Source organism: Pezoporus occidentalis, unplaced genomic scaffold (genome assembly GCF_034315485.1).
Source record: "Pezoporus occidentalis ecotype Australia unplaced genomic scaffold, CSIRO_AGI_Poc_V1 ctg37, whole genome shotgun sequence".
Taxonomy (NCBI): domain Eukaryota; kingdom Metazoa; phylum Chordata; class Aves; order Psittaciformes; family Psittacidae; genus Pezoporus; species Pezoporus occidentalis.
In genome coordinates this window covers 5,455,501-5,475,825 of record NW_026915691.1, presented here as the reverse complement: position 1 = coordinate 5,475,825, position 20,325 = coordinate 5,455,501, and the positions used below count along the sequence as shown (strand labels likewise).

Sequence of the window (20,325 nt, the reverse complement as noted above, 5' to 3'; positions counted from 1 at the left end):
TGATCGATGACTCCATTACAGCGCACAGACCGCCGCAAATGGTGAAAAGGTCCAGTTAGACAAATTTGTAGGGCTCAGGTGCCAGTGTTGCCTGGCTACACTGCACCTGTCTCAGCACTCGGTTCAGACATCAGCTGGGCCCGGAATCTCTCCTTCCACAGCAGTGAAAAGTACCATTTAGCTTCGCAAGAACAGACCTCTGGCTGCTCTGCACGGCTCAGTGCTGCAGGCCGGTCAGTGCACCCAGCCGCTGAGGTGACAGCACAGCGGCACTGCGGGGCTCCGGCGGGCGGCAGTGTCTCTCCGGACGTCCCCAGCCCCGCTCTCGCTCCGGGAGCGCTTCTCGCCGGGCTGCGGCGGCTCCTTCCCCCGCTCCCGCCCTTCGCTGCCCACCGCCCCGCGCGGACGGGCAGTCTCGCCGACCAATGCGGCTCGGAGCGGGCCTGTAATGCACCAATGAGGGTTTGGTTGCTGGGCGCGATCGCAGAGGGACTACCCAATAGGAAAATTGGTGGCGTGCGAGCAGCGCGCCGGGTTCCGTGCTGGCCGCAGTCGGGCATCGCGAGGCAGGGGGCGGCGGGTGGTGCTGCGCGCGGGTGGCTGGCTCGGTGCGCCGCGGTCGCCTGGGCTGTGGTGACGGCGCGGGGCGCGCCATGGTGCGCATGCCTCCCGCCGGGCCTTGTCCCCCAGGTGTGAGTGTTGAGGAATGGTAACCCCCCGTGTAAAAGAAAGAGTTGGAAAGACGGGACCGACATGGTCCGACCGGGAAACGCGTTCCTCTCTCTCGGCGGGCCGGCTCTGAGGGACACTTCGCCGAGCAGTAATTCCGGGAGGGCACCCGTGGTTCCGCGTTGCACTTGGACCTTTATTTAGAGCGGCCTTGAGGGCCGCCGGGAGGACTGCGCTCCCGCGGGGGCGGCGAGCGGCCAGGCTGGGTGCGGGGCGGGATCCGGTAGCAGCGGGTCCGCGTGTTTTGGAGAGAGGAGAGATTCCCCTGCGTGCGCTAAAAGCGCAGCCGGAGATCGCAGTAGTGAAGGTAAATGCGAGAAAAGGGTTAATGATTGCTTCCCTCCTCCCCTCCCGGCTGGATAAAGACGGTCTTGGATACCCTTTGTAAATAGGAATGTAGAGGTGGGAGGGGAAAATCAGTCGGACTCAGTCTACTACGTTGCTTCGGTGGGTAGGGAGGCGGTGGCGCGAGGCTGACACCGCCGGGGCGCTCTCCCGGGAGGAGGCGCGGAGGGACGGACGCGCCTTCCGCGGGAGCTGGGCACCCGCCGGGCTGCGTCGGAGCGGGGCTAGTGAGTGGCGGGTTGGGAGCTCCGCGGTGGAGCTTCTCCTGCCGGGAGCTGAAGGCGAGAGAGGAGGACAAGGGGCTGCAGTTGATGTGCTGCCCAGCGGCTGCCGAGTGTTTGATTGAAGAGTTGGTGTGGGGGGTCCCCTCGTCTTTTTTCTGGAGCACCCGCCTCCTTGAAGCCGGCAGAAGCAAGGAAAATAAGCTGAGGACAAGGGAAATAAGAGAAGACGGAGGAGATGGTGAGCAGTCACTGGGTTGGGAGGAATGAATGAGGTTGCCGGGCTATTTTCTGTGAGAGGTTCCTGCAGGGTGTAGTACGTTCGGGATGATTTTGCATCACGATTGCAGGCTAGCCTTCTTTGTCTGCTAAAGACTGCTGGTTCAGGTTTAACAGCGTTCATCAGTTTATTGTGAGATACACAACGAGGAGTTGATTTATACGAATGGCTAAAACTGTGTGCGGAAGCCACACACACAAGTAACCCCTAAACAAACCAGCATTGTGTTAATCCTGCAATATGATGGGCAGCTCTTGTTACGGAGGGAAGTCTTTGCTCAGGTTATTTGTGGCATGCATAGGAGATGGGTCTCTTAGTAGCAAAGACTAAAGAAAACTAACCAATTTCTTCACAAACGTGGAATCCATTACAGAATTAAAAGCAGAAGTTCGGTTTTATTTTTCATTATTGTTTTAATTTTCCCTGCAGTATCGCTGGTATGATTCAAGTCTGATGTTTGCAAAACTTGATCAACTCTTGCAAATGTTGACTTCTAGCTTGCAAATAGTAAAGACTGTCCTTTCCCTTTCTCTCTCTCGTTTTTTCTAATGTAGACTCTTGTTTGTATATGTGGAAGGGGGGATTCTTGCAACACGCACTTTGCTTTTCACAGTTTACTGTGGTGCCTTAGGTAGGTCACAATACAAAATGTGATCATTAACATGTTAAAAAAATAAACTAAGCATTTTTTTATATCAAGTGAAGACCTCTTTTTATACTAATAATATCTTAAACTCTAGATACAAGTTTAGGAAGGAAAAACTGCTGTTTTGTATTAATGGGAATGCTTTATAGTAAAAATCATTATTCTAAATGACATAATATTGACACTGGCTGATTGTGTCTTCTTGAGGATGAAGTGCTGCAGTCTGTATTAAGTGCATTAACCCTTTAAGGTTCCATGAATTTAAACATATTTTGTTTACAAATTTGTGCAGGACTGCATGGTGCAGTAGTAAAAACTGGAGTTTTAGTGGCTTTAGGAATTTTGTTAATGCACTGCAAAAGAAAAATTGCAGCTTCATCTTAACTTTGCTGTGGAAAAAGCTTGGTTATAATAAAGTAACAGGATATAGATGGGGAATAAAGTAACTGAAAGGGCTAGATACTTTAGAGTTTGTACAGAAAAATGTAAGTTTTGAACTATGATCCTCATTATGTGAGATATTTGGATGGATGGCTGTTAAATTTATTTTAAGCAACATCTCTGTAAATGCTTGTCTGAAATATTTAAATTATATGCTCCATTAGGCAAACGGGTTTATCATCCTATTGCTTGGCTAAAGGAATCTATCAGGAGGGCAAGGTTTAGAAGAACAATACAGTTTGACTGCATAGCTTATCCTCATGCATTGTTCAGGGATGCATGGAATGTATTTTATTTGACATTAGTGATCTTTATGGAGTTGGCTTTGCTGAATTTTATTTTTATGTCATAGTTGCTGTCAACATAAACAACTGAATTCCAAGTAATGTAACAATAAATGTAACCTACTGTTTAGCTAGAATAGATGAAAAATAGTTATAGTTCCCTTTGATCTTTTCATCTATTCATTCAGAATCTTTGCATTAGATTTCAGTCTCAGCAGTTCCTTAATATTGGAAGAACTGGTAAGAGTTACAAATAGAGGGAGATTCCCATTATATTAAGGCAGTGACTAGACATGGCAAAATTTTGCTTATACTTTAAATTTGATACAGACTGCAGTTTAGAGAAGATATCCTGAAGACCATCTGCATGCATATTACAGTTATATAAAACTAAGCTGCTGTGTTTGATTTTATGTAATGCAGTGCATTATTTCTGCAGTGCTTTTGGTGGATTTTGGTTAGGGTCAGAATTGATAGGCTGTGAGGAGAACCTGTGAGAAGTCTTGTGCTACCAGATTTATAATTTGTTGCCCTTAATATTTTATTGTGGGAGTATAAATCATTGACACAAACACTGTAAACAAATGCTGTAGCAGCTAAGTGTGAGATTACATTTAGCTTATGTCTTTACAGTTCAACCAGGGTATGACAGTATCTTGTCTAGTGTGAGTGCATTGTATTCCTAATAGCCATCATGGTAATCTTCAAAGCAGAAAGGTTAGGTCAGTTGTTTGTTTTTTTTTTTTTTTACTTTATTGCCTGTCCCTACAGAAGAAGGGAGAGGAAAAAAGGCCAACTCTAGGATTATACCAATATGGATGGGAAAAGCATGTATCGGATGTGTTGCATGCAGTGCCTTGTTCAGACTTCATGTGAGTCACCTGGGAATTACCACTGAGGTTTCTGTTAAGATTAAAATCCACACATCTTTAGAAAGTGCTCTTTCCATAATGCAAAACATTTAGAGTATATATATAACTTGGCAAACATATTTTCTTCAGAAAAGACCGTTAGCAATATCATGGGTTTAAGCATTAAAATAAGAACAAGGAGACTGCGAAGCATTATCTTAAATTCCAGGTAGGATGTGCTGAAGCAAGGATAGACACCTCAACAGCTGAAAAAGTAGCAACTGTCTCACATAATGAAATGGTTTTTATTTCCCTCAGCCTGTGTGAAAAAAGCCAAACCTGAAAAACTGTGGTGCAAGGCTTTTGTTTGTCCTTTTTGCTCTTACCCTTGCATTTCGCAGACAGTCCAGAACAACCTGTAAAGCTGCTTCTGGTTCTATATGCTGAGGTTCTGTAGGTCTAGATTTTCTGCACTATCTTAGGTTGCGTTCATTTTAAATGGAATGTGAGACAAATAACTAGTTCTAGTGAATCTGATTCTTTTTCCATGTCTGCTTTTCTGCAACCTTTTAAGGAAAGGCAGCTTAATTTGGTAGTATCCAGTCATTTGAAAGGCTGGCAGTCAACGCGCTGGCAGTTACATTTTCAAGTAGTAGCATTTTTGGTGTGTAAATGGCTAATCATTTAGTAGTAAGTGGACAGCATCTGTTATTCATCGTTAGTTTGTACACACTACATCAAACAATATCATTTTAGAATCCTGATGAGGCTCATTGATTACCACTGTGTTGCAGGATAGTTTGACATTTTGTTCTACCAAAGTACATGTCTTTCTTGGAACATCTTGGGGATAAAAAATGTACAAGACACCTGGGAGAATGGGTGGCATTCTAAAATATTTTAATCTCTTTTAGAGAATACTTCAATTTAGTTAATGAAGCTCATATCTAGTCACTACAAAGAACATGACTGAATAGATTCATAGCTGTCATTGCTGGGAGCATACCACTACTGAAACAAATGGCCTCTCTCTGGAAATAATGAATGTTAACTAAGCAAGGCACCATTATACGCCTGGAAATGACTGGCTTTACTGATATTTATCTTTAACTGATTACTATGTCAAATTCTGTGAAAGTGTTTATACCCTCATATTTTCCTATGCAATTATATTTTTGTTGTCTAATCTAGATAAAATCGATGGAAATGTCACTGGTTCAAATAAGAGCCATCTCAAGCTGATTCAGAGAGGTTGGCTGCAATGAACCAAGGGATCAGCTTCGTCATATCTTTCAAAATCAGGCCCTCAGAGGAATTAACCTAGAAAAACAAAATCAGCGGGTACTTCTGTATGTATCTAAAACTGCATTTTCTCATGAGTGTACTTTTTTGTACAAGACAGGAAATGTTTATTAGCAGTAGTACACTGAGGAAAGAACCTGTGAGCCTGTGTATGTGCAGTTCTGCATCTCTCCAAATACTTCTTTGTGAAGACTCTATGGGTCTGATTTTGCAAGTCTTAATCCTCTGTCATCAGCTGATATTAATTACCATGAGACAAGTTGAGTGATGTTTGAATACAGAACATATTTAGAAAGAGGAGAATTGTAATATTTAGTTGACAGATTTGAGGCTGAGTAGTCCAAGAAAGTAATTTTCATCCAACACTTGCCTAATGGTGGTAACTGCTGATGCAGTAGTACAGGGTACTAAGATCCCTTAAGAACACATGGGTAGAATTGTGCTTCTCTGCTTCCCTCTCCAGTTTATATTGCCCTGGGAAGACCTTTCTGTTTCTGAGCTATGTGTAGTATGCTTTATCTCTACAGATCTGATAGACAATTCAGGATCATTGCTTCATAAGGTCCTTGACTGCAGTGTTAAAATTTTCTGTGCATACTTCAGCTGATGTTATTTATAATTATGCTTTTCCTGCATCATTTTGTTTTGAAAGCTGCAAAAAGGTTTCTATGAGCTACTGTGCAGATACATGCCAGTGCACCACTGATCTGTTAGCTTATGGTTTGCAGGTCAGGGAGGAATTGAGATTTTGCTATCTAAGTAATATCATCTCTTTGCTGGTTCAGTGCTTACATGACATCTCAGGTTGGCTGAAGATTAAAAGGATGCTGTCAAGGTATCTTTCACAGTTTCATTTTTATTATTTATTTTGTTTGCTTTGTTATTGCTGTCATAAGCCATTGGAAGCTTGAAGTCTAGTGCCTTGCCAACAGGCCTTTGTCCTCCAGAACAGTTAGTGTTTAGCTGCTTATGGTTTATTTAAGAGTTGTGAAGCATTTACTGTCTTCTGAAATACATTACTGAAGAGTTACAGCTTAAACATTGCAAACGAGAGGGAAGAAGTGAGTAAATCAGTTTGGGGCCAGTCCTAGCATTGTGTCATTATGGTAAACTAAAAGTATTTCTTCTTTTCCTTATTTCTTTCAGAATTTAATAATTTGGGAATATAGAGTTAGGCATCAGTGCTTCCTTGCACAGTCATCCATGAGAATGGACTTTCCAGGGGATTGATATCAAGACCTGCATTCTTAGTTGGATTTATCTTGAATTTTTACTACTGCAGTGGTATTGACTGAGGTGCTGAGCAGTAGCTTCATTTGGGGTACTGGCCAGGAAAAGATACCTTTACAGGATCTGGGCTTTATTTCTGCTATCATAAAAGCAAAGATCATGGGGGTTTTGTACTGAAAAATGCTAACTTAACTTGTTGCTGTAAGAAAAGCTTTTCTTGATTGATCGACATTTGTTGCAATGTGAAGTTAGTGAAACTAGAGCTACTGTTTCCAGTAATTTAATTGCCTGTTCATCTGCTCTGGCAGTGTAATTTCTGCCCATAAGTTGGAAGCATATCAGCTCAATTCCTCCATGGGACCTTCTCATTACAGTAAACATTCTCTATTTAATTTACATTATGTAGTGATAAAAGTTTAAGTAACTGCTATTCAGAACAGTGACAGATGCAATCACACAGACTTTTACTGGCTTATTTCTATGGCTAAGAAACTGTATTGCAATGTTTAATTAATCAACAGTATCTGCATCTACTGGATTCACAGCTTGATGACAGCTGAATGTATATAGTGATACTGGGTAGACTGTTATTTGCAGGTTTTAAATGAAAAAGTAATTATCTTTTTGGCAGTATGCAGAGTAGAAAAGATTGCAGAGGTTCCCCAAAGAAAAGTGAATTGTGGAGTGGCTTCAAATGTAGTTCATGAAGTGCGGGCTATCTTGGGGAAGTAGAACCTGTGATGATACTTAAGTTGGGATAGCTACAGTAATTTCAGGCATTTCAGTTAGATGGCTTAGTTAGAAAGGGCAACCACTTCTGGCTGCAAATAAAAGCAGTGGATAGAGATGGACTGACTTTCCTGGAGGTTGATTCAGTCTATGAGTTTGAATCAAGTGGTTTAACTGGCACTTGGAAGGAGCCTTTCTTCTCTCTCTGCTGAGTAGCAAATACATATAGTATATGGAGACTAGCTTCTAAAATTAAGCATGTATGTCAGGTGCTGAGAGTGAGACAGCATGAGTATTATTCTTGCTATGTATACGTGAAAACGTAAGAACTTTTACCTGGTAGGTATTGTAGTTGCTCATTGCTGAGTTTATTTTTTTTTTGTAGACAGCTTTTCATGCCCCTCACCTATGAGGTTAATTGTAAAAGGTTGAAAGGGAAAAAAAAAAGAATTCTCGTCATTTTTGTGCAGTTGCCTGAACTTTGAAAGAATTCTCTTGACAGCTGGTTGAGTTTCTTGTGATGTAGCATCACAATCGTTGCTCATAGCAGTCTGGTAGAATCCATAAGCTTGCTACTGGAAGAGTTTCTGTTTTGCTGTTCCTGAGAAAGAGAGGGAGGCCTTAAACGAGACTGCATACGGAAAGAAAGGTGGGCATGAGCATGACTTAATGGTGTTACCCTGGGGCTTGTCAAGGAGAATCGATCTGGTGCCAACAGGAGAATCACAGGAAATACAGTTGTCTCACAAAATTAAAATGGTGTGGGGTGGTTTTTTGGTGTGCATGTTGTGGGGTGGGTTTTGGTTTGTGGTTGGTTTTTTGTTGTTTTTTTTTGTGTGGGGGGGGTGTTTTTGTTTTTGTTTTTTTTTAAGCAGTGCTTCTCTACAATCTGTATAGAGCACTAATTATTGGTGTTGACACTTTAAACAATATTCTGCTCTTTCCTTTGATATATAATGCTCATATTTTGTTAATCTTCTGTAGTGGGTTAAAATGGCAAAAGCTCAGATTGCTGGCATTAGAAAGTCTTTTCTCTCTTGTGTCTGGGTCTATTTCTCTGTTTTGATAGGCCAGTGACAGTGAGTGTTCTGCTATGCATCTACTCTGAAGTATGTAAAAGAAAAATGCTTAGATACGCTAACATTAGGAGTGTTTCATACAATTGTGCTAATAACATTATACTTTTCAATACTTCATAAACCTTTGGTTTATGGTTAGTATTCTGCTGTTGTACATTGCTGGCAAGTTGTGATTTAGAAATGAACTCTATTTAAAAAAGTGAAATAATTTCACATTTCTTCTACAAATCTTAATCTGGTGCAAGGAAACTTCAGTCATGTTAATCAGTAAAATGACAATAACCATCCATAAAACTTTGATTCAGTTCTGCATAGCAGTGTCCTAATAATGGTCTCAAGGTATTGAAAGCATAGTTTTATTGTATGCAGTAGCTATAAATTTAAGAGTTTTCCAGTATGTTTAAGACATATATTATTCTGCCTGAATAAATATCACATTTGACTCTATTTTATTAATGTTATGTCAAGTGAAGTCTCGGACATGAATCCTAACTTAAACTGGCAGTGTTCTGCTGCTGCAGTGTTCTGCTGCACCACAGGCTGGGTCATGCCATTCTGGTATAACTCCTCCATGTATTTTTAGACTGGTTCTTCTTTAATTCAGTGTGACAATACAAGTAGTGAGTTACTGACAGCAGCTAAAGTGAAACCATTATGACTGTAATCAATAACACACCTGCAGAGAATAACAACTACTACCAGGCACATATTTTGTATTGATTCAGAAATTTATGCTGTCTCTACTACACCCAGTCTGCTACTTCCATAATTTATGTAATAAAATTTCTACTTTAGAGAAGCTGTTACTAAGTTAAATACCAAGAAATGATGACATATCAAGATGTAAATTGCATATTGAAGATTTTACTACAAGCAGAAATAGCACTCGCTAAATTCCTGTGGGTTCTGATTCAGGACCAAGGCACTTCCTTACTGCAGGCTGAGAGATAATAGAAGTAAAAAGCCATGTTCCCTCTCCTCAGGCAGTATTTTAGAATGAAGGGTAAGATGTTGTTTTTAATGTGATGTGATTGAATTGTATAATCTGTAAGTTTGAAACATTGATAGACTTCACCTGTAACAATCACGCTTGTTCCAGTTCGATCCTTAAACTCGAATGTAACTTTCTCTTCATATGGATACATCTCCTTATGAGTACCTTCCAGCTTCAGATATTTTGTGATTCGCTAATCTTTCTGTGCCCCTCTCTAGCAGAAGAGCACATATCCTCTGATTTTCTTTTCCAAGCCTGAAGTCAGTCAAATTGAGGAGAAGGTACAGATTATGACCAAGAATTTGGGAATACCAGTGTTGCTTGAAAGTAATACCTAGCTTCCTGGAGATGTGTATTTATTCCCTTACTTGCTAACTCTGCATATGTTTTGTTGATCAGATGACTAGCCATGAGTCCAATGGAAAATTACTATGTATTTATACTGAAGAGAATAAAATCTCTTGGTGGGCTTTAAGCATGATAAGAACATGAACAGTGTATCACAAATAATCTTGGTGTACGAAGCTTCAAATTCAGTTGTTCATGCAGATTCATGCGTACTTTATTAATGCTTGATTTGAATGGCAAATGGAACACTCAAATGTCCAGGTATTGTATGCACTGGCTTCCTAGATATGCAGCCTTCTATTTCTTATTTTTTATATTCAAGTATGCCTACAATTTGTCAATAGGAGTAATCTCAATGTAGTCCAGAGAAATACAAATGACTTCAAACTTGCTATTCTTAAGATTATTTAATAAAATTCTAGCTCTTGGTTAACTTCTAGAGCTCATCTGTTCTGTGTTCTCTCTTTAGTGGCATTGTATGAAAACTGTGTGCTGTAGGAACAATTGCAGTATAAAAGGACTGGTTTGCGCTTCACATGTTCAAGGCTCGGTACCAAGAAGTTTTATCAGGCCTGTTTAGTTAGTTAAAAAATGCATTTGCAAATCAATTTGAGTCCTTAGACTACCAAACTGAGAAGAGCTTTTAGCATAAATCTTGATTTTTATTTTATTTTTTTTAATGTCAAAATATAAATGTGTATTTGTATACATTTGAAAGACTTGAGGTCATACAGGAAACACAAGAATTCTGTGGTCTTTTTCTCCATGCTTGTTGAAAACTGCGCACAGTTTTGAAGGCATTTAGTACATTCCCAAACCTGAGTAAAAGCTCAGAGGTACTTGCAACTGTGAACAACTTCAAAATCAAAGTTTCCATTTATACTATTGTAAACTATGCAATTAAGTGCAATTTCCAGTTGAGATTGTATGGTGCAGAGAATATTGAACATCTACGCTTGCCTCCGGCTGTCTAGTGGACTATATTGCCCACAATTAAACAGATGAGTGCACAAATAAGGGTAGGCATCCTTCCAAACAGTTCTAGCTATATTTAGCAAATTCTTCTCATTTCCCCGTCTGTAGGATGGTAGTGATGTTGGTAACCTGAACATTAGCCAGTAGAGCTGTGAGTTGCTTAAGCCCTGTCCTACAAGATGTTTCACTTTCCCATATTATTTTGACCTTGTATTGTCTCCCTTTCTTTTTATGCCCCAAGAGAGAAATTAACTTTACTTTCTCCATCTGAATCTAGAAATAAGAAGGCAGTTCTCTGTGCCCCAAAGGAATAGGAAGAACTTGAAAATTTCAAAAGTTAAATGTTTTGAAATTTATGAACGGTAAAACCAAGGCAGGGGGCAATACAGAGAAATCTCCTTTTAGTGGAAGCTAAAGGGATAGATTCTGTAATTTTTCTACCTTGTTTTAAGTATCAATTTCTGAAGTACTACCATGCCTCTTGCTAAAATGCAGTAAGCTTTGTGTGTAGCATTACCTTCAGAAAATACTGAATTCACAGTTTTCTTAATTGATACTTGCATTTTTTTCCCTTCATAAACTTCTGTATTATTCAAGTACGTGTTGATGCTGTAGCTGGCAGGCTTGAAAGATGCAGCCAATTGACAGTATAATTGCATCATTTTCCTAAATAAATTACTAACTTCAACTTAAGAAAACATAAATAACAGCTTAATCTCATACTTGCTATGTGGAGGTGCTGTGTTTCAGAAGGGAGACATTGTAACTGTTAGACTTGGCAATTAACTGGTGTGAGTTTTTTCCCCTGCTTTTTTTTTTTTTTTTAATTGTGAAAGAGAAATATTCCTAACTCTCCTATACCAGAATCCAGAACAAATTTAGCTCTCTCTTCCCTTTCTTCTACTTAAGGAAAATACTATTTCCTTTTCTTTCAAATACGAAGTTGTATAGATGCCGTAATCTCCATTTGCATTCCTACAGCCAAGTGCCTGGTTTTGGTATTTTAGGGGGAATTATGTCTGAAAGGATATCCTCTAAACTGCCAGCATGCTGCATTATTCCTTAGTCATCACAGAAACCTGAGCTGTAGAGTAAGCAAATGATTCCACGTTGGAACTTCCACTGAAGTTTAGCTGTGTGGGCTTTCCTTGGAGTGTGGACAGCTCTGCTGTTGCTCTGCCTTTTAAGAGTCTTCTGCATATTGTCAGCCTTCCAAGAACTGACCCTGCTGATGGTGGAAAATTTCTCCATTCCTCAGTTCATTTATTCATTTAAGTTTACCCAGTTCATATCAGTTTGGTTACCTCCTTTCAGCCTTTGTTTTGTTGGTCTAAATAATCCAAACTCTTCCTCTGCTCAGAAAATGGGCAATCCATGCCCAGGTAGTTTCACTAGTTCATATTTATGCTGAGTCAGTCTTTCTCCAGTATGCATCTCTAGAGCACCATACTGAATTCCAGATGCAGTTCTTCTTTTATCACGTACACTAGTATTGGCAATTCCTTCCTCCTGCTGAAAGTAGTTCACTGTTAGATCTTAGTGTTACGTTGTCTTTTCTCACATACAGGTCTCCTGGTTCTTTACATAGTTGATACTCTTTTTTTCCCTTCTTTCCTGAAGAAATCCAGGATAGGTCTACCATTTCTAAGCTTGAAAATGTGTACATCTTGCATAAGAAAACTCTTTGGTTCTCAGATATAACATAATACAGTGGGTTTTGGTTTTTTTTCCGTCAGACTTGATGAATAGGCTTGTGTAAAGAACCAGGCACTAGACATGAAACAATATCCTAGATAAATAGCTAATATCCCAACTAACACTCAACTAAAATAACTGTGCTTTAACTGAGAGGGAGTGTACTGCTCTGTCCTTTTATCAGTGCTGTGATATTTCTCTTGTAGTGTGTTCAGTTTTAGAGAGGATTCTTGTATCACTAACCATTTTGGGACACTGTGTCTAGAAAGGGAGAGATTTATGTGAATGGAGAGACTGCACAGGGAATGGTAGAGGATGCTGACATAATAGCCAGGGGACAGGGATGTTGAGGTTGTTTTCTTCATCAGGAGGTGGTCATTAGTTGACCACCTTAGGACTGAGAGAACTAAAATAATTGGCAATAGCCATTTTAAGCATAAATGAGATTGTGATGCCTTTTTATTGGATTTATTTTCTCTGCTGCAGACTTATTACCTGTGCAGGAATGAATAAATACTGCTGTATTTTGAAAGTGCTGTTTTACTTTATTAAAACTGGCTACTGATCCTGGTGGTGAAAGAACTTCATCGCTGCCAAATGCAGATGTGTCTGTTGGAGTAATGCAGTTGGGAAAAAGAGGCTGTGAGCTAGAAATGTGTGTGTGATTGTACTATGTGGTTTCACCAGTGATGCAGAAAGCAAGGCATGTGAGAGAAGCCTTTTAGCCCTAGAGAGGCCTAAAAAAAAATAATTTAGTTTGTCATGGTACCACAAAAAAAGGGAAAGACTAGTAAGGGTTAGAGGGAAAAAACACAACTATTTCCTGTGAAAATGAGTTGAAGTCTAGGGGAAAGCAGCTGGCCTCACAAAGGAAAGAGTGATATTTTTTAATTTTATCTTTCTGTTTTCTTTGAGGCAGTAAACGAACATGTTTTAGTCTCCTGAAAGCTTCAACACCAGTAATGCAGGTATCTCTGTTAAAGAACAGAGCTATTGTTTCAGACTCAAACTGTGGAGCTGCAATCTGTAGAAGTCCTTATCTTCAGAGAGTTTCTGACTGGTTAAATTCACAAGGATAAGTGATGTAGAGTTCTTGGAAGCTTTAGTGTCTGCATAGTAGCTCAATTAAGAAAACTAGAATTCCACATAGTGTCTGATTTAAATGACCTTTCTACTGTCTGTATTGGTTAGTATGTGTGCAAGTACCCATGAGACTGCTATGCAGAGCATGTAATTATTTTGTTTACATTTTGAGATTGATGAGTGGAATCAATACCAGTTACTTGGCTTTTCATTACTGAAGGCATCTGAAATGTTGACCAATCTTATCTTACTTGTGTCAAACAGATCAGAAAGCCCTTATATACACATCATTTGACCTTCTAGGACATTCTTCAAAGAGCTGGCAGGCTTAGCATGTCACTTTTTTTCTCACTTGAGGAAATGAAATCTAATTAGGAGGATCTTACGTAGGTCAATGTAGATACAGATTAAAGGTGCACACAGTGTGTGGAGAATCCAGAATGAAAATAGCTGTAATGAAGATGGGGGTGGGGAAGGGATGGACAGACACATGACAGCCTCTGAAATAGGCTGACTTATAGGCTGAGTACGAGATTGATAATTGAGTGACATTAGTAGATGCACTGGTCGAAAATACTTACAGCAAGTTGGAGAATTCTAATGGGGGCAAAAAAATCAAGCCTTTTTCTTCTAGAGAATATAAAATGAGAGGAACTATGCACAAATACTATTTCACAGTTTTAGTATTGGTGATCAGCTGCCTGATACTCATTTCTGTCTTCATACAGGTGTAATTCGACTGAATACGCATGAATTACTTAATGTATTTTAAGAGCATAATCATGAACGGAATTGACTTCTGCTTGGGAAACCTTTGACACTTCATTGCCTGTTAACATTGTCCTTCTTGCAGCAAATGTCACTTGAGACTTGTAATAAACAATAAAAAAATATGCTTGTGCATTCTTGTCATTTCACGTGAAATCAAAGGACTATTTTCTGATAGAAATCTCAAGAGCATTGGGTTTATATAGGTTTCTCTCAGTTCCACCTCAGAGTAACTGCTTGCATGTATTTTTCTTTGAGGCAAGGAATGTTAATAGTAGAGTCTTTGTGATAAATTATTCTAAGTATCTTTGACACCACAAAATTGAAAGAATCTTACTGGGTATGTACAGTAACAAGACAAAACCCAAATGGTTTAAAATAGGTGCAATATCCAGGAGTAAAAACTGTGTGCCTGTTTTGTGTGTCCTTGTGGAAATTTGGAGCAGTCATTGGAAGATGAAGGAATCCAGCTCTCTGCATTATTGGACCCAGAGGCCATACTGTGTCATTACCAATGCATGCAGGCATGTTCAATAAATTTCATGGTTATACATCTGATTGTCATTTTCAGAGCTCATTGATTTAAGCAGCTCCCACTGATCAAGAATACTACGACAGGCATCACAGGCTAATATGCTGATAGGTACAAAGTCGAAAAGTGTTATCTCAATCAAAAATGGAAGAAAAAAAATGTGCTATGGGGTGAACTAAACACTGGAGCAAGATGCCCGGAGAGGTTGCAGAGATTTACATTCCTGGAAAATTTAAAAATCTGACTGGAAAAGATCCTGAGCAGCTTGCTCACATTGACCCTGCTTTGAACAGGGGGACTGTACCAGATGGTTTCCAGTGGTGCTTTCCAACCTTAGCCGTTCTGTGAATCTGTGAAAAAAAGATGGTTAATAATTGAGTATTCTTCAACTTATCCTGCTTTCCACAAGAAGAAACAAAGTTGGAAGGATCCTAATGGTGGAAATGGCAGTAAGTCCAGAAAGGAGTTTCAGGGATGCAAGGCAATCTCCTTTTATGTTTCTTATCAGTGAATATAACCTCCCAGCACGGGCGAGTGAGAGCTGTGGGTCAGGCTGGGATGTGGCTGCAGTTCCAAGGGTACCATTAGCAGCTGCATTTATGAAACTCAGTTTAGTTGTTTGGATTTGTTTCTTTTTTCTTTAAACCAACCTGTATTCATGTAAATTAACACTTGAGTTCAAACTTCTGCCTTTAGTGACATAAAGAATTTTAAAAGGCTTATTTAAATTTAAGGGCTTCTGCTGTCACTTTATACAGCTGTCTTCAAAGCATATTGAATATAATCTTTTAATGAGTTTTGGCTTTGCCAGTAGATACATGTTTCTCCCATTATCTTGTTTGTTTCTATTTGGTATTTTATACTTTTTGAGTAATATTTGCAATTATTTTCCTACAATACCATGTTAGTAACAGCAGCAGGAAGGCATAGTTAGCTCAGCTGGAACATTTTGGCCTCAAGACTTCTTGTTATTGCATTCAGAGTAAGAAATAACTGCCTGCTTATCTTTGTTTTATTTTCATACCCTTCTTCCTCTTATCCCCTTTTCTTGTTCTATATTATGATATTGTTTAGACTTAAGACAGATGATAGGAATAGTAGGTACAAGTTGATTGTAACAGATACTGTCTGACATTGGTGTGTCTGTAACTAGGAAGATGAAAACAATGAGCAGTAAATATTTTGGACAAGCTGAAAGATGTTGCTAAAATAATTCATAATTGTCTTGCCTGTTAGACTGGATAAACAAAGAAAATTATTTCCTTTTGTTTATGTGGATTTTTGAAGAGCCTCAGAATTGTTGTCATGATGCATTGAGCTGTATTGCTGCTCAGTGCTCACTGCTTTCTGTTGACGTAATTAATGTTACCCGTAACATTCGTCAGTGCAGTCTTCCTGTTGAGAATGTGGTGCTGTGGCAGGGTCATGAGACTGGAGATGTGTGCTTGGTTTTCACCTCTACAACTGGTTTGCATTAAAGCACCTTGAGGACATATTTGTAATATTAAAATAAAGGTGCTTAGCCTTTGTTTAAAAGTCTTTGTGTTACCTAATGAGCACATTTTACTCATTTCCTGGGGACAAAACCTGAGCTGTTAAATTTGTGGCAGCAAAACAAAACGATTTTTGAACCAAGTCATTTTCAGCATCAATAGAAGGTCATGCCCTTGTCAGCTGACATTGCTTCAACATAAGGTTCCAGTCAGAATTGGCTGCAGTATGCTTAGAGCAGCTCTTTGAGACCTTCACCCTTTACTATGTTTGGAACTGCTAATATGGTAGGTCTTTTGAATATTTATAAGAGACTTGTTAAGATAGCCCTTACTGAAGTTATTCAGAGTATACGCTCATTAGTTGTCAGTGACTGGTCTGGCAGAAAGAAGTTTGTTCAGGCTCATGATAGACCACTGGATTAAGTGTTGCTCTTCCATTATTTCTTCTCTCCTTAGCATTGTGTGTTATGCCACGATGCTTATTTGGCAAGATCAAAATAGAATTCCACTTACATTACTTCTGTAGTTTTAGTGTTGGCCTGGTTCCTGAGAAATTCAGACCTTCTGGGACCTGGAGTTTGGCAAGTAAACTTTTTAAACAAGGCTATAAACGAAGACTGGAAATCTTGTTCATTTGCCCTGCTGCTTGATTTACCTAGTGCCTTGCTCAGCTGTGTTATACCAGGATGTCCAAAATCACATTACATCCATGCCCCTTGCAGTTTTAAGAGTATGTAATTGCAAAAACTTAGGGGTATGTTTTAATAGCAGGTGATTGTTCTCATCAAGAACTGTATTAGTCTGATCTTTTTACAGTGCATGTCTCATACACTTGAACTTCTCTTCCCATGAGCATCTTCAGATGCTGAATAGCAATTAGTTTTTAATCAAATAGAAATTACCATAATGTCAAACATACTTTTTCAGCTATGTTGTTCAAAAACAGAGGAAGTTGTAACAGTCATAAATGTAAGTTATAACTTCTTTCTGAACTCTCCCTAGGTGCTACAGGCATGTATAGGTAGCAAAGTAGCCATACTGGTAAGTTGACTGACATCTTGATTTACATTGAAAACATAAATTACCACAGCTTGCCATTCAGCTTTTGTTTTTCTTAATCAATGAGATTCTTAATAGTGATTTTTTTAATATTCCATAATTTTCCACATTTTTTAAGTTAGAAAATGGCTCATACAGAATTGCTATACTTAATTAAAAACAGTTTTAGATGGGTCAGTTTAGGATTTGTTGCAGTGCTTCAAAATTAAAGCTACTAATGGCATTTTTAATCTGTAATATTACCCCACTGATGTCTGCTTAATATTGTTTCTGATTGTTACCACTGTTTGCTTTTCTTTCTGGTTAGGGGGAATCATGTTCATTTTAATTTTCTTGGAAACAAAATGTAGAAGGGGAAGCAAAGGCAAGATTGTGCTTCTGATTCTGGATTGAATTGTTAATAAGAAAGTGAAATTTTTGAAGGGAGTTCTTGCCTGAGGTTGCATTCAACACATTTCTTATGATTCTCCTGTCTCCCTCAGTGCTGCTCCTGGAACACCATGACCCTTATAATGGAATTTTAGTTTGTCACAAACTGAATTTCCGTGTACGTGCTCTACTTGAGAGTACGTTTCATGTTTGTGATGAGGTTTCTCCTTTGTTCTGCAGTCCTTAAAAGCATTTACTTATCAGAGTTCAAGATAAATAATACATCCTGTTTACTAATTAGATAAGTTTTCATCAAGTGTCATCCTAAAGTCATGGGAATTTTTGTGTTAAAACATAGTGTTGCTTCATAACTTGTAAGTTATAAAATGAAACAAAATTTACTGTGGAAGGTGAAGGCACACGAGGAGAATATATGATTTCTGTAAGGTGGCCAAATGCTGGCGACTGGTTTACAGGAATGTGGGGAGGAACCCAAAGTTTTGGGGTTTTTTTTGTTTTGTTTTTTTTAGATTTCTGATCTAAAAAGCTGGTTTTTTCCTGTTGAGTGCACATGCGTCTTCTGTGGGTCTGAGTCTTAGTCATTTTTTGCTGCTATTAGTGGGTTCAGGTTGGGCCTTGTGTGTGGGCAGTCTTCATTGAGGACTATAAAAAAAAAATCTCCAAGACTATATCTTAGTTATTTGTGTTGTTGATCACTTCAGTCCCTGCTATTATAGGATACTTTACGTGTCAGTGTGACTGTCCTACAAATCCAGTCTGGCCAGCAGTAGAAGTTGTATACAGAGTTGTCCCATTACTCAGGTCAACAAGCTATTAGTCACATTAGTCATAGAGTTTCCATTCAGTTTGATTTGTCTCTTCTGTTTTTCAGGGATATCTATAACTGAGTTGTGCTTTATGAACAAGGAAAGGGACTTAACAACTTGCCTGAAAGAGTGGTAAGAGTTGTCAAAATTTTCTTACATATATTTTTCTTATACATGTTCATGCCTATGAAATCTAGCAGGCAAAATTGTTACTAATTTAATCTCTTTTGCTAGTTACTGTTCCAGACAGTCTCACAATTGTCATTCTTCAGCCAACAATGAAGTGATGAAAGACTAAATTCGTTTTATTGTAATAGTCTTTAGTGGCTTCTCTCAAACAGTAGGACTATTGAACTGAGTATGGCTATAATACGCAAGAGTATGAAGTAGTCTTGGAATAGCAAACCACCATATAAAAACAAATGTCTGTGTAATCAAAATTTGGAATAATTAACTGCATATAATGTAACTAATAATAAAGCTTCCAGAACTTTATAAATGGACCTTTTCAAAATGTTTTTTCTGCTGCTGTCCTGCCTTTAGACAAGACATGAACTGGATTCACACCTTGTAACTATTAGTTTTGTGTTCAGCTGTGCCATCAGACTTCATTTGAGATTGCTGCATAGAGGCCTCGGAGAACAATCTGTGGTACATGAGTGTAACACGGGTATAAATTAGTATAAATCTACTTGCGTGTATGGGATGTGTGGCTTCCTGCAGCATATGACCCTTCTGCTAACTTACTGTTTTAAAGTAAAGGGCCCTTGTCAGAACAGTAGCGTTAGCATAGTAAAAGACTAAGCAAATTATTAATTTATATGATTTCTGGTGATTTGGGAAGTCCTCCCTGAGAACTAACCAGACACAAGTTTTCTTACACAGGAAAAGCCATCTATGTTGGGATAAAGGAACATAACTTTTAAAAGCTGGTCTTTTAAATGGCTAAAGCCAGAAGACAGCTGCACTTGCTAAAGGAATAAAATTGATTGAATAGTTCAAACTCTTTAAAGCATTGATTTTTCTAATTTAATTTCTTTTAATGGTCTCCAGTTTTGTTTTGAAAAGTAGAATTTTGGGTGAAAGATGGGAATGCAGTTTACACAGTACAAGGAAAACAGTTACCACTTCTTAATAAACTAAACAATGTAGAAGAGGGGGGACATTTCTCAGGTTTTTCAATGTAACAGTCATCCTGAGGTGAAGTTTGTCATGTTTAGAGCAAAGGAAAATAACTGTAGGGATGAAAAGAAGCAAAGTAACAGGGACTAGAAGGTATTATCTCTTATAAAACAGCCTCACTACTTGCTCAAAATTAGGAAAAAAGTAGCAGGCAATCAATGAGATGCTGTTTGTGGATACATGAGCAACCTGTTATTATTCTGCAGCATATCTGTGAAAGAATATACAATTCTGAAAATGTTCCTGCTCTTTCTACACTGAAGAAACCAGTAATTGTTCTGTCGTTGCCAAAGATTTTTTTTACAGAGTTAATATCTAAACTGATCTGCTTGTTTCAGTAGTGAGGTGTGCTTTATACTCATTTTAAGTCTATGTCACCCTTAATCAGGAGTGCCATACATTTTCAGAATGGTGGTGCTTTATATATTGATTGTCAGCCCTGAAGAACGCTGGTTAGTTCCTTCAAGTGCAGCTCATTGGTTGAGACTGCTCAATTACAGAACAATTTTAGGTTTATTTTGATTGCTTATTGGTTTGTGGGTTTTCATGATAAAATAGAATTGCTTTTTTTTTATTATTTTTGAGATTGGCATCTTGGTGCAAAATCTGAAAAGTTTGGGCCATTTGGAACTGCTCTTACTCCCACTGAGGTCAGTAGGAGAATTTCTGTGGCTTTCAGTGGGAGTAACGTTATACTGTTTGAATGTGAAGACTTTCCTTTCAAAATCCAGTCTTAATAGTGTGCTGTGGCTGGGGTTACATGAAAAGCAAGTAACTGTTGCATTACTTGATTATGAAAAAATGTATTTCCCAAGTAGAAGAAAGAAGTTTTAACCATCTCTGTTATGCCAGTATATTGATAC

The 20,325-nt window shown here is 38.9% G+C and overlaps 1 protein-coding gene across 1 annotated transcript in view; it reads left to right on the top strand.

The window, feature by feature from the left end:
• Nucleotides 1–693: 693 nt before the first annotated feature.
• Nucleotides 694–20,325, top strand: part of ARVCF (ARVCF delta catenin family member) — a 285,157-nt gene continuing 265,525 nt past the window's right edge. Inside the window, exon 1 of the mRNA XM_062631457.1 lies at nt 694–1,536. Coding sequence (XP_062487441.1) covers nt 1,386–1,536 — 151 coding nt within the window. The 5' untranslated portion in view covers nt 694–1,385. The remainder of the gene's footprint in view (nt 1,537–20,325) is intronic.